Source organism: Thermobia domestica, chromosome 7 (assembly GCF_964235325.1).
Source record: "Thermobia domestica chromosome 7, izTheDome1.hap1.1, whole genome shotgun sequence".
Lineage (NCBI taxonomy): Eukaryota > Metazoa > Arthropoda > Insecta > Zygentoma > Lepismatidae > Thermobia > Thermobia domestica.
The window spans coordinates 291,394,644-291,409,845 of record NC_137460.1 but is presented as its reverse complement, the minus strand read 5'-3'; the positions used below and the strand labels follow the sequence as shown (position 1 = coordinate 291,409,845).

Sequence of the window (15,202 nt, the reverse complement as noted above, 5' to 3'; positions counted from 1 at the left end):
ATAATATTTTATTGAAATTCTCCACGGTGCTGGAATAGCATTGCTTACCTTCTTGTGCATTCTTTTGCGTATAACTGTATTACCTGTTTTATTTAAATGCATGCCTTCCACTGTCCGTTGACCACATTTCTTCAACACTTTCATTAGCCGATTTGTAAACACCAAGTAACAATATTCCATAAAAGCATACATTTCTGTTTCACGTGTTTCCGTTCATTTCTTTCTATTTGTAGGATGCGATTTATTCCAGTTTGTTATCGCTTGTTTAGCCCTTCGATTTGTCTCCCGAACAATGAGATTGACCATTTCAGGTGCTATAAGCAGATTTAGAGAACTACATTTATCAGAAACATTCTTCCCATTACCTACTAATCCTCTTTATTTGTCGCAAAATATCATGGGCTGCAGTTTGTGACGATTTAGGTTCGTTAGTAGTCCACTTAAGCCCTGACCGCGATTCGAAAATATAATCTTAATTCAAAACGTTATCACGTCTAGGTCGTTTACGACTAGTAGATGGTTGGTCGAGAGACAAGTCACTAGTTTCACTACCACTGTCAGATTCTTAATCATATTCTTAGTTCAAATCTTCTGACTCATCCCTTAGACTCTCTTCGTATTCGGAGGATTCGTCGCAGCTACCAAACTCTACATAATCTTCAATGTCAGTTTCATATAATATTCGCTTAACTTCTGCTATTGAAACATCCTTTTGTCGTGACATTTTACAATCAAAGAATACAGCACAGTCAATCTATTCTTTTTCTACCTATGTATTTACGTGTGGTTAAGACAACAATGAAATCACTTCAAGAACACTGTAGGAGAGGTATTTCCTGCTTGGCAAACAGCCACAAAATCAACAATCAAACAAGTAGTGCCAAGTGTTGAAATTGTATAAGTCTAGATTGCACTGAGACCTGTTGATGAAACAGAGAAGCTACCGGCATTGTTGCATTATGTAAACCTAGAATGTGCTGCTATTTGTTGATAAAATAGAGAAGCTTTCAAACATCTAGCACGCACAAATTAACATTTTCAAAGCAAATATTGCATCAAATATATCTGGGGTCCGCTCGGACCCCAGGTCACACAGGTATGAGTTTAAATCTTTAATGCGAAACAGCAAAACACTCGTTGCCATGTATACTGTGAAAAGCTTGCAACGTATTAAAACATTTTGATATGAGATGTCACTGGGCATGAACACCCGAACTACGATATTTACAAAATAGCAGTTAATTAAAAGTGTCTGGGGCTCGCGTGGACGCCAGGTCATAGTGATAAGATGAATAGCATTCAGTTCTCGTGCACAATTTCATTCTCCATTTGTTATTTAATAATTCTGGGGAAGATATTCCAGAAAATTATTTGAAAGCCACCTATCAATAATACTTATGGTTACATTATAAATGAGATATAACTTGCTCATTTTATGCAGCGCGTAGAAAGTAAAATAGGTGAATGTATCATTTCGATTAACCTCACGCACTGTACAATGCATAATCTTACTTTCTAGATCCTCTAATAAGTAAGATTGTTGGTTTTCCAGTTACTTTTTAAAATAACGTTTTCCGTAAAACAGGACGGTGCAAAGAGTGACATTTTGGCAACCGAGGACAAAATTATTATATCAAGAATCCTTCACATTAAAGTGATGTAATGTACGTTTATAGGCTGTAGTTGCAGAAATAACTGAACACATGCTATTGAGCCCTATACTTTCTTTAACCTTCGAGTAGTCGCGCCGCGGTCAAAAGCACCGCAGAGAAATTATTTTTGATCGTGTGTCTATTCTGTTTGTCCGACAGACTCCTCCGTCTAGCTAATCTTTCCCCCCCCCCCCACCTTCCCGAACATTCCTGCTCAATCACTCCGTTATCCGTTGTTTAGTTTAACTACTAGTGAATGTTTAGTGTTTTTTGCGGTGCTTTCCACCGCGCGCGACTAACGGCGTAATTTTTTCTCAGTGTTTTGCTCGCTCTGCACGTGACCTTTGCTTTGGAGATGTTTTAAGCTTTATAAACATAAATATTATTTTAATGGACGGAAGAGAGGTCGACAGAGTTAACAAGCTGATACCAAGTGTGAAAAAAGAGAAAATTAGAAATGAACAGCTTAAAACAACGGAGGTAAATGTTAGGAATGGACTATTTGGATAAATCAGCCGAGATGATCTCGTGGAAGCTTTGTCTGAGGAACATCATAACAAATATATATATATATATATATATATATATATATATATATATATATATGAACACGAAAGGTGAAGTGAGGAGTCTGCGAGCGAATCTGAAGATCTTAAACCCAGAAATGACCAGCGATTCCCCGAATGTGGTCAAAGGAGGAGAGGACGAAATAAGCGACGACGAAGTGTAGAACAGTGTAAATTTGAAGATAACTTAAAATAATTCAATGTAGTGCTGTATATGTGAAGTTTGAAAATAACAGGAACGTAAAATAATTCAATGCAAATTTGATTTCAATTTAGCGCCCTTTTCAGCATCAATGCTATGTAAGACGTGGACCTACTGCTTAACGTGGGATCCGAACCACATGACTCCCACCGGGAATCGAACCCGAAAGTCCCACGCCAAAGGCGTGTATGCTAACCGCTTAGCTACGAGTGAGCTCTAATTAAATGTAAAATGCGCTGTGAAGCTTTGTTTTAGTTATGTTTATATATTTTTTACTAATTTACTATTGCATTTCTAATTTTAGACAAAAACAAAAGATCGTCATCAGATTTAGAATTTTCAATAAAACTAGTGCGTAGCTATCTATCTAAAGAAATATGTAACGAAAAAAAATTTTGGTCCAAATAAGAAATAAAAAAAAACAGTACATGTCTAATTGTAGGTTCCTCTAATAGTTATTACTGTAAAACATGTTATAATAATAAAAATGTTATTCCCTCTTAATCAGATAATATACAAAATTACGTTCTAATACAAGAAAAAATATTTAAAACGATATTTGCAACACATTATGTTGGTGCGGTCCTTGTGACCGCGCGCGACTACTCGCGTTACTTTTTCAGCGCGACTTCTCGAGGGTTAAGAAATAGTAATAGTATCAAATCCCATCAACAATAACTTTCGTAGATACACATTAAACAAAAAAGGAGGAAAGAGTTGTTGCCATAAAGAAAAACGACAACGAGAGCAAAGTTCATCGTAAAAACAGTGACGTCGATTAGTCATTTAAACAGAGCATGGATACATGTTTTTTTCTTTTTTTATATAGCCTCCACTTCCTACTGCCTTGGCCAAGTTCTTTTGGTCTTATTCATGGCAGACGCAACTGCCCCTTACGAATTTGTTCTTTTTTCTACTTTTTCTTTCATTTCGTATCATTTTTGTTTTGAAACCTCAACAGATTGAGGCGAGGCTGCTACTTGTTTGGCATCATACATTATTAGTTTAACCCATGCCATTTATTTTCTTATTTTATTAATTTATAATTTATTACTTTTTTACGACAAAAGGAGAAAAACTCGAAGTTCGTCATGGAAAATGGATTCACAAATTTGGGAATAAATGAAAAAACAGGCTGAAGAGAGAAACGAATAAACAAAAAAAAAAAAAAAAAAAAAAAAAGAGAGAGAAATAGTAAGCTGACTCCTTTTTGAGTTCCTGTTTCACACCATTTTTGTTTAATATTAATAGTTGCTCTTCTGTGTTTCCATTTATCACATATTCCAGTTTATATAAATATAAAACAACACAAAATATAACAATTTGCATGAAACTATAGAGGACAGTCAACCATAGTGTGTACTTAAAAATTATTCACATATCACTCTCTGAACCGCTACTGCTGAGTTCGTAGGCGGATGAGTCATCTGACGAAGCATGATGTTCGTTGGAAGTGTGCAAAGATGGCTCATCCAATAAATTGAGTACCTCTCCTTCGATACGACTGTGTTTCGTTTTTCGAGGAAATCGGAAACTTTCAATGACTAGATCAGAGTTAATGAGATATGTGTATAGCAGATATATGTTTTTACTACTTCTTGGTGTCTTCCTCGTAAAGAATTCCTTGTATTGCCTGTGGTGCTTTTTCTGGTCTCTCGTCTTCCTCCGAAAGCTGACTAATAGGAAGAATACAAGAAGATAGGATATCTTTCCCGTGGAAGAGCCTTTTATGTACACTGACACGCATTGGGTACCAAGAGTATCTTTTTACATACAGTTCTCTTGTGATCTGTGCGTATTGATCTGGAATCCAGAGCAGAATTCCTCCAAGATGGCATGAAAACGTTTGATGATATCAGTACCAACACCAGTTATTTTTGCAGATAGTTCCTCGTTTCTGAAAAATTTACGAGCTGATTTGCTGTCATTGGTGATTGCTCTCTTGGGAAGTCAACCAGTAAACCAAGTTCTCTTCTAACATAGTCTTGCATTTGTATCTATTTTCGAGCAACAATGCGTTTTTTTCTCAGGACTTCGCATCTGCCAATTTTGTATGTCAAATCTGTAAGAAATGTGAAGAATGCAATCAACGTGTCCAAGAGTGAAGAGGAGACAGACCAATTCTTATTTACGGCCCTGTTCGGTATTGAAACCAAATCATTCATTTCATTCAGCTTTGCCCCACACAAATAGCTAGTTTGCGTAGAAGCACATGATAAAACTGCATTGCAAATTTTACAGTCTATCATGCAGAAAATTAGTGTAGGTTTCACAAAAATATCACTATTACTTACATTTACCTTCATAGGTTTCAGATTAGCAATTTGATCCTGTATTTTCCTTACTTCTGCAGTTAGTACTTCAGCTGTCTCCTTTGCGAAAACAAACTTTATAGGTCGGGAGAGCCGTGTTGACGGTGGCGTGGGGTTGTTCCACATAACTTTGGTATCTTCTGCACGCAGTTGGATGGACACCATGGAGATCGAAAAAATGCTTGCGTCAGTGCGATGCTCTGCGGAAATTTTTGTTTGTATATGGTTTGTTCAGAACCATCACAACCTCACTTCACTACAAGTTCCAATACACTATTCATTGGTAAATTTACATGCACTAAAACTTCTTCCTGTACACTTACTCATCTGTTGATATTGTGTTCTAACAGCGATTGTAAACGAACTTCTGCAAACACGTCTGTAGGAAGTATTCTTGGCGAATAACTTCTCTTTGGTGGGGCCGCGATGGCTCAGTGGTAGAGCGTTCACCTCTGGTGCTTGGGGTCCCGGGTTCGATCCCAGCCCCCGCCAAGTGAACTTTGTGGTGAACAAACACCGCGTGCGTGGGTTTTCACGGGGTTCTCCCGTTTCCTCTCACTTTCTTCATTCCACCATTTCATTCATCAGTCATCATCACCGTCTCCTTTAGCCTAACCGGCATAACCGTGGGACGTAAAACTCAAAGATTTCATTTCTCTTTGGCATATTTTACTTTATGATATGATGGATACAGCCAATTCTTATACATTTTCGTCTGATCGCCAATAATATTTTATTGGTGTGTTGATAGATTTGTGTCCACTATTAAAACAATAGCTTGTTCTGGAGAGAGTCCAGGTGACCTAGGGCTTCGAAGGACCAACTGACGTGACTTCTTCATCCTAGTTCCTCTCTGGGGAGAGGCACTTAGAAAGTTCACTCACAGTTGAAACAGAATCCCTCTTTCCTTCTTGTCTTAAGTTTTAGTTCAATGGCAACGACAGCTCCTGATGACTTGTTTCTTCAATCAGACTCTTAATTCCACGTTGGTTTGACTTTCGGCTGCAGTCATTGAAGAATTTGTGTGGCCTTCCAACATGACCTTGGGATGTACTAGGCCGTGATGTCATGACATCAGGAAATTGAATCCTACCTTAAGCCAGGAGGAATCAGAAAACGTTCGCGATGTTTTCATGCTGTCTTCCCCTTCAAGTTTGTGACTAAAAGTCATAAGTATAGCCTTAATAGATGATAAATCATCATCAGACAATGGGAAGTAGTCAACTGATTGCTTAACATGCATCAGTAAGCCATCAAATCTTGTCGAACTTGAATTATGTACCCATATCTCAAATATAGCGTGATAGGGAATTTGTAGCTCTTTTGTAATTAAAAATTAATATCCTTTAAGTGCGCAAATTTACGTAGTAACTTTTCACTTTTCAAAAGTCTGAAACACTACTAATGTGGAATAATGTACTAAAAATCAAAGTTATTTTTAACATTTCAATATAATTTTGTGTAGAATATTTAGTTTTCAGTACCTTTTTTCAGAACGGATAGAATGTTTTGAAAAGGAACACTACAATTCAGAACAGACGTAATATAACCACCAATACGTGCGAAGTTTCTATTTGCTGTTACACGACTCGTGTGATCCATACTGGGCAAGCGAAATCGCATTACAGATTTTCGAACTCGCACTGCGAAATCACGGAACAGGTGTTCGTACAAGTTTAGACTTATCTATGGGCAAGATTAGATAACAGAATTGGAAACAAGTGTTGGTTTGATTAATTGTGGTTATCCTAGTATTGGAATAACTATTAGTTGTATGTATATTAATCACTTGATGTAATCTATTTTGTCCTTCTAGATAATCAAAATATCACACTGTCTCGTGCCCTTCGTTTTATAGTTATTTATAATAAAATAAAGAAAAAATGGAACACCAGAATGTGACGTTTCATTTGCATAATGAGATCAGTATGTTCATAAGCTGATAGTTACATGTGTACGTATAAAACTATTGCCGTCGTATATTTTCTTTGCATAAGGACATAAACTTCAACATACCAATTCCATTATATTCAATACATAAAGTATAACTATAGCAAACACTTATTTTCGATAATATCCTAGAGTTTTGACTGAAACAAACATACAAACCAAAATTGTATGATACATGCGTTATCAGTACTGAGACTCTAAGATGTTTAGCAATAAGTAATTGCTTTGGACAGGTTTATTTTTATTTAAGAAAGAATCCAAATATTGCATTTTAAGCATTATTATTGAGTATATATTTCTACTTTTTCTTGTTTTCAGGCGAGCTCATGGTGAAAGTGTTAAGACAAAACTTCTCGCTGTGAAATACTTGGTTGGTAATTTGTGATATTTAGTTTTGAAAGTACCCAAACAGCAAAACTGAGTTACCTATTTTAGAACCTTATGACATTACTGTCATTAGTAAAGCTATCTAGTAAAATCGAGAATGGCAAGTGAACAATCCTTCACGGAATCAGAGATGCATCCAAATATTGCAGCTGTTTATGTAAAGTCAGAACCATTGGATGAAAATGAGGTATTATACAGGGAGAACACAGATCCAGTGTCACCAGAAGTTAAAGATGAATACCTCATTGAAAATTCAGGACCAGTAATTCCAAACATACCAAATGAACACTTCGGTGAAAACACTGAAGGAAAAGCAGTAGATATCAAATGTGAATATGATGATTCTAAAAACTTACCATGTGTTTCAACCTCTACACCGGATATTCTTTCAGAAAAACAAGATCTTGAATTCGGTGTAAATTACTTAAATATGTGTGAAACAGTTTTGGAAATAGAAGAAAATGATACGCACGGGAAAATGTGTGAAGGGACATCAATAAAGTCGGAAAATCAGAGGTAATTTTATTTTTGTATTATTTAAATTATAGGATTTGTAACATAGTATTAGCAATAACTGAAACAGAGTTCTGTTCTCTCATTAATAACTAAAATTGCGGTAAAGAACAAAGTACAACCTTCCACGTTCTCTAATAAATTACAAGTGTATGAGATTACAAGATTGCACATTTAATAGGAATATTGAATTTATATATCTTTTTTCTTCTGTTTAAAATGTTTTCAAACTTTAAATCAAGGCAATATAAGTGCCCTGATAATTGCCTTTCTCGATAGTTTTATAATTTGTTCCCTATTCTCTTCTGGAAATGTTTGAGTATTTTGTTTTACTCCTTAAGAGTTGCTACTTTCCTACACAATTATACAAACTAAGTAAACCCTTTTCCAGTAGAACACCAAATAATTTATTTCGCAATATATATGACTGACTTCATAGACATATTTATTTATTAGAAAATGTAAACACTCACACACAAAGAAAAAAATATAGGTTCAAGTCGAGCATTTTCCTCCGTTACTTTATTTCGTAATGACGAGCCAACCTTTGCACATGTATACCTCACCTTAAACCATTCATTTTATGACACACCAGAGTAACAATTTTTGAATCCATAATTGTAGATAAATCTGTAGTTCAAATTCACAAATGAAATTTTTATTCATAGGTAGCCTGCAATGGAATAACGTTTATAATTTCTAAATTTAAATTCCGTTGTTAAACTTAGTTCATTCTTTCCTTTATTAGCTAAAGTTAAATGTATGTGTACGCAAATCTGGGAAATGTTCAAGTCGAAACTGGCATGATTTCAAAACCATCAGCAGTATGCAACAACTTTACTGCAATCCTTTTTTTAGTACCTTCACAATCTGTAGCTTAAAATCTCTACTATTAATCCTGTTTCCTCTCCCTTTATGTCTTGCTCTTTGTCTTCAACTCTTCTGCATATAACCTTCTCTCCCGTTTTATAATCACCAAAATGTACGTCTCAAAACTTCCACATATTTGCTTGGCCATAATTTCAGGTACTTGGCATCTTTTTCCCCAACTTATCCCTGTCTTTAAATACAACGTCTTTCCTTTTGGATATTTAATACTGATGCGATTCATCATAGAATACTATGACATGCTGAATAAGTTTTAGATTGATATAGAATCCCAGTTTAGCATATTAATCATCTTAGTATGGTTTAGCAGGGTGTGAAGTATTCCTAAAGGAAAAGTTCAAGTAATACATCAACGAACTAAAAAAAAAAGGTACAAGAGAAAGACCTGAAAGCAGATTGAATACACAGCAACAATTGGATCGAGTGTAACGTTACATATTCATACATATTAATTGAATTCTATGTTAAATGAAGTTGTGAAGAAATTATAGCTATAAAATGTCACGCAAAGCAATAATTAGTAACATATTTACTAAAACTGCTCTTCTATCATAACTGTGATCGAAAAGTGATTTGGGCATCCATTTGTAGCACACAAAAGATTAAATATAAGCGAATTAAAAAGCGAAGGTGCTCTGGTTATTATAGTGTAAATTTAAGTGTTTTGTGTATTTTTTTTTTTTTAATGAAACGAAAACAGTATCCATATTTTAGTTCTGTATTTCTGATTGAATTAACGGTATATGTATGTAAATGAAATAGTGATATATTTCATGCCTTCTTTAGCGTTCCCATAGTAATTGATAGAGCAATTCGAATGACAGTCTCGGAGTCTAATGAGTTTAATTTCTTTTGTTCTGTTCTAATAACCCGCTGAGCCTCTCACACGCCCTCACTCATCTACTTGTTATAATGCTAATGATAATGATCTCAAATCTCTTAAATAAGCCAGAGTCATACAAATGGCGGATAAGAAGTAATGAATCTTGTTCCAAATTCCCTCTGCCAAACTCATCTTCCTGCAGTATTAGACATACTAATTTATTCCATACTTTCTTTTCTCTTGCAACCTGCGGGTCGATACTACTGGCTTACTCTCCTGGCAACGCTACTTTATCCTATATCCCGATCTACTCTGGTTTTCAGAAATCATTCCTTTCCTTTTTTGGTAGAGTCTACCTGATGAGTAGAATTATGCAATGCCTACATATTTTCAACTTCAAAATTCGGCATAATTTTCGCTAGACAAAATTGCCTTAAACGAAGGAAACCAGGCACTATCAGCCTTGAGTTGAAACCGTTTTATATATCAATCTGAAATCTTAAAGCCGTATTATATATATTCTTCCAATCGGCACACTCCTAACAACGCACGAAATAATAGATAAAATGGTATTTTTCAAATATTAATTATTCACATGATCCACCATAAATATTATATGTACTGAAAATTCGGGCGACAAGTGCGCTTTTAATCTATCCAGCTCGAAACGTTCTTGTATACGACAATGAAGGCTTAGAAGTCTCATAATATCTATTTGATGGAATAAAATCAGTCCATGTATCCCTTTTCCTAATGATGTTTTAGCTTAACGCGCGATATGCGTCTCAACATACTATAATAGATATAGCCCTATAATTGCTCGTTCTATTTTTTGTATTTTTATTTCACAAATTTTGCAAAGACCGATACAATGTGAGGTTCTGTATCTTAAGGTTGTTCTCCATTTGGAGTATGATATATAATTATTTTATTTTCTCCATAAGGACCCAAGAAAGAGTGCGAAATTAAAAATATATGTATAACTATAACTAACTATATGGTTAATGGAACCCGGAGGTTGAACGCCATGTTCGCAAAAACTCTCCACTGACTTTTATCCGTAACCAACTGGATCCAATTTCTACTTTGTGTTCCTATTTCTGCGAGATCCGTCTTAATATTGTCTTCGCATCGGCGCCTAGGTCTTCCTAATGGCCATTTTCCGATTGGTCGTCCAGTTAAGACTGAGAGTGTTCCTACTTTCATCCGTCCTGGCCACATTCCCTGCCCATCTCAGTCTCCTAGACTTGATGAAGATTAGTTTTAGATAGAAGCATTTATCGTAGCAAAAATCGTATCATCGATATCATACCGTGTAAAGTAGCAAATGCTATAACATTTCCCATGCCATGGCTTATCCTATGGCACTTCTTGTCCATAGAACCTGCTCTATTTTGTAGCATTTTCCCCATCATTTCTGAATCGATTGCAGCGCGGTGGTGTGTTAAAAGGAAGTGAAAGATTGTGTGCCAAATATTCATGCTCTTTGTGTACGAAATTGAATCGTAGTAAAGAAAAATGAGGTAGAATAGAGATGCTCTTTGCACACATATGTATTTATTTCTGGTTTTCGTTTTTTAATATAACCGGTGAGAACTGTTGCTACAACCAGTATAACTTTAGCTACCTCGCGCTTAAGTTTCAGAGCCATAATTGGGCTCTCTCCCATTAATTTGTTTGGTACGTCACGACAAGATGCTTATCAAAATGCGACAGTGTAAAAGTATCATATTTTTTTGATGCCATAGAATATTATACAAGATTTTTTCAGTACATCTGCTATGATAAATGCTTCCGTCTAAAACTAATCTAACAATGTTTTGTAAAGCGTATAAATTATGTAGTTCCTTGTTATGAAATTTCCGCTATTCCCCATTCCCGTTCTTCTCGGGTCCATATATTGGGCTAAGGATCTTGTTCTCAAATACTTTCAGTCTATCTTCTTCCCTCAGAGAAGCGACCATGTTCTGCAACTGTACAAAACAATACGCATGATTATTGTTTTATATATTTTATCTTCAAATTCTTCGACAGAATTCGAGATGACAACAGATTTTAAACTGAATATCAACACGAACTCCCTGTTTTCAGTTGACATTTAACTTCTTCGTGAATATGTTTTTTGTCTGTTAATATTGATCCCAGATATTTGAAAGTATCTACTTTATCAAAATTATTATTTGATATTTAAGGCATCCATAATTTGCCGTATTATTAACCCGACGCACTTCCATGCATTTAGTTTTCTCTGCATTTACTTCTAAACTCATGTCCCTACAAGAGTCTAATATAACCTCTGCATTTCTTTCTGTTGTTCTCCTATTGTCCCCTATTAAAGTTACATTACCATACGCGATAAGCTGATCAAGACTATTCAACTCTAGGCCCTGCTTACTATCTTTGATTTCCCTTAGAGCGTAAACTTTTTCCTCGGTATTTAGAGGACCCACATTGAAAAAAAAAGTAAGTTATATTCAAGCTGAAGGTATCTCAATCACCAGCAAATTCTAAAGAAAATTTATTCTTTATACTCGTGAACTGCTGTAGTATTGATCTGATGCTATAATTGAATAATGTTCTCCCATTTTTGTTGTTGTAGACGCCTTTCAAAACAATATTCCTGTTCGTGAAGTAACTTACCATGTTTTCGAAATAACGTTTGGAACTCCTTTCAATGCATGAATACGCATATCAAAACATCCAGAACTTTTGACGTGGTCCTCTATGACTATCACTATGTAATGCCTGATACATTTAAACGTTAAATATTGTGGAGTCGGAAAGTGCAATATAATTTTTGTTTTATGCCTACAACCGTCAGAATATATTCATATACCATTCTATTAATGGCTTACTTGAAGCTTTGCTAATTTTTGTATCTATCTTTCTGCTGTTACTCTCATTTTAAGCTTAGTGTTGAATAAATATAGTTCGTTTCGTGCAAATAAGTTTAATTGAATGTCTTAAGTGTTACAAGCATTAATGAGATTATTTGTATTGGTTTTTGTTTTTTTGTTTTTTTCCTTCAGCATAATAATGTTAATATACGTTTCTCTACTTTTCTTTACTAGGTTCTTTGGCTCACCTGAAAATATATCCAGTAAAACAAATGATAAATTATATTCATGTCACCAGTGCAATCAATCGTACAAGTTCGAACTAAATCTTAGGAAACATTTACTTAAATGTAAGCAAATGTTCCCTTGCGACCAGTGCGATAAATCCTTTCCCAAAAGAAGTATCCTGAAGAAGCATTTAATAACTCATTCCGGTGAGAAGGAGTACTGCAACCAATGTGGTAAAGGATTTGCAAAACTGTATCTAATGCGTCATATGAAGCTTCATATGGATGAGAAGTCATACCCTTGTGATCACTGTACCTTATCCTTTTCTCGCAAAGAATACCTCATGAAACATTTAGTAAATCACACTGAAAAGAAAACGTTTATATGTTCTCAGTGTGGAAAATCCTTTTGTTACAAGTATAATTTAACAAAACATTTATTAACTCATAAAGGTGAAAAGCCGTTTACTTGCACATCTTGCAACAAATCATTTACTCAAAAGCAACATCTTTCAAGACATTTGTTAATACATAAAGGTGAGAAGCCATTTGCTTGTACTTATTGCCCCAAGTCCTTTTCTCAAAAGACACACCTTTCAAGGCATTTATTAATGCATAAAGGTGAAAAACCATTTGCATGTAAACTGTGTGCTAAACGTTTCTCAAGAAAATCGAGTATGATTCGTCATCTATTGCTTCACACAGCTGAGAAACAATTGCAGCATAATCTTTCGGGTTGAAGGCACCTTACGCAGTATATGTTAGTTCATTCGAGTATTAATATGCATTCTTGTAACTTATGTGGGAAGTCTTTCGCTTATAAAGACCAAAGGAAGAGGCATGTGTTGACACATCCAGTGAGAATTCATGTGTAAGCACTCCGGTTTAGCATTCACCCTACTAGATATGTCCTAAAACATTCATTAATTTACACTGGAGGGAATCCATTAGATTGTAAATTAATAATGTCGGGAGTATTTTCCTTGAAATCACTGTTTAAAAGCATAATCTGTCATTAAAAAAGAAATATCGTAATGAGTACCATGCGTAAAATTTGGTTTTATGTTTGAGATATTCGATAATTCCGAATAGGTTCATTAAGAAGAAGTTAACATACGTTAGTTAGTATAAAACTATAGAATTTAAATTCCAACTACGAAAAAGCAGTGTTGAAAATCTGCCATTGTAGTCCCCTTTTGTTGAAATATAATAATATATAATAGTAATATAAAATTAATAATATATAAAAAACTAAAGTTATTTAATGAACTACAAGTTATATTTGAGAACATATATATATTATATAAATACTATTTATTTTTTGGAGTAACGATTACAGAAGTCCTTGTCGAGTGTATAGATGCTATAATATTTCGTAATAGTGTCATATTTAAATGTAATTTTTTGTATTAATACCACAAAAAAAGTATGGTAATTTTAATTAATAATAAATTAGATGTATGCTTCCATAATGTTACATTATCGAAGCATGAAGTAATCTCCTTTCCAGGAGAACTTCTTGAAAAGTGTTCAGAAATTTTCATTGGTAAGATATAATTTACAACAAGGTGCGTTTCTGTGATTAAAGTGCAATAATAGGAAGAAGATGCTTTATTATTTCTGAAACTTATTTGGCTCACGAATTGCGTATGTCACTTGTACGTTTTCTGCTAGAAATGGTGGAGGTCTAATTATATTGTTCCGCTATTCGAAAATATGAGCCAGGCTTTGTGTAGAAAAATTGAAGGCTTTACAAAAAAGTGTAATGACAAATAGAACGCAATCATGTAAATCAAAAATCAATTAAATACGATTAAAAAGCAGTGTAGTCGTTCTGAATTCACTATGTTTTTACTAAGAAGAAAGTTCAAAGAACGGTCATGTAAATGAATTATCGCCTTAAACTGTTTTTGAGAAAATGAATGTAATGGATATTAAAATAACTGATTATGTTGCAAACAAACAAAACTTATATGATTTTACACTTTACAATATATGCATTAGCAGACATGAAATTTCATTATATATATATACCATACATCTCTGAATACGACATGGTTCTTTACGCTAGAATTTCCTGCTAAATATAAGAAGTCTCCTGGGTTTCACTACATGTAACGTGAAGCTTTTTCTTACTGACCGGAACCACAGAGCTCTACGCTCTTTGTTGCCTGTCGGTCTAATGATTAAAGTTCGTAGATTCAGTAGACTCTTTGAGTGAGGTAGTCTAATTAAGGTCTCTATGTGATTTGAACTTCAATGTATTAACATATATAGTTCTAAGATTATGCCCATTATTAGCTATAGATGTTCTTATCCTTTCTTAAAATAATTCGAGTTATTGATTGGGACCTTTCTGGAATTCTAAAATTACAGACCCCCAGAGAGAGAGAGAGAGTGATGCAGGATATCTATGACCTTTGGGTCAAATTTATACAGATGACAGAAGATACTTACAATATACGTATTTTGAGGTAGGAAACAGAAGGTCGAAAACAGCTAGTTCAAGCATCACGCCATCTCAAGTTAGAGCAATTTGTGCGAACGAGTACGAAGATTCAATTACAAATATGTCTATGAAGTTCATACAACCTGCTTTATTGTGCGTAATACCAGATATGAATATTTAAGGCTTAGTACAATTAATATACTGCTGCACTGTACGTACCAGAGCTCATACTTACTTGCACAAAATGACTACCGCCAATTTCGACGCACGTAGTAAAACACCTAAGGGAATTTGTCCTCACTCACTCAAATATCCCCGACTTGTCTTACGCAGTTAAACAGGCAGCTAGGACTCTTGCAAGCAAGTCTTCCTCTGATTCTACTGGCGATTCATATA

At 34.8% G+C, this 15,202-nt stretch overlaps 1 protein-coding gene across 4 annotated transcripts in view; it reads left to right on the top strand.

Moving 5' to 3' along the window:
* Positions 1-14,384, top strand: part of LOC145691044 (uncharacterized) — a 108,719-nt gene extending 94,335 nt beyond the window's left edge. For all 4 annotated transcript variants that reach the window (XM_081766651.1, XM_081766649.1, XM_081766650.1 and 1 more), the window contains 2 exons: positions 7,001-7,585; positions 12,365-14,384. In XM_081766651.1, the coding sequence (XP_081622777.1) occupies positions 7,167-7,585; positions 12,365-13,097 (1,152 nt within the window). In that variant the 5' untranslated portion in view covers positions 7,001-7,166 and the 3' untranslated portion in view covers positions 13,098-14,384. The remainder of the gene's footprint in view (positions 1-7,000; positions 7,586-12,364) is intronic.
* Positions 14,385-15,202: the final 818 nt, after the last annotated feature.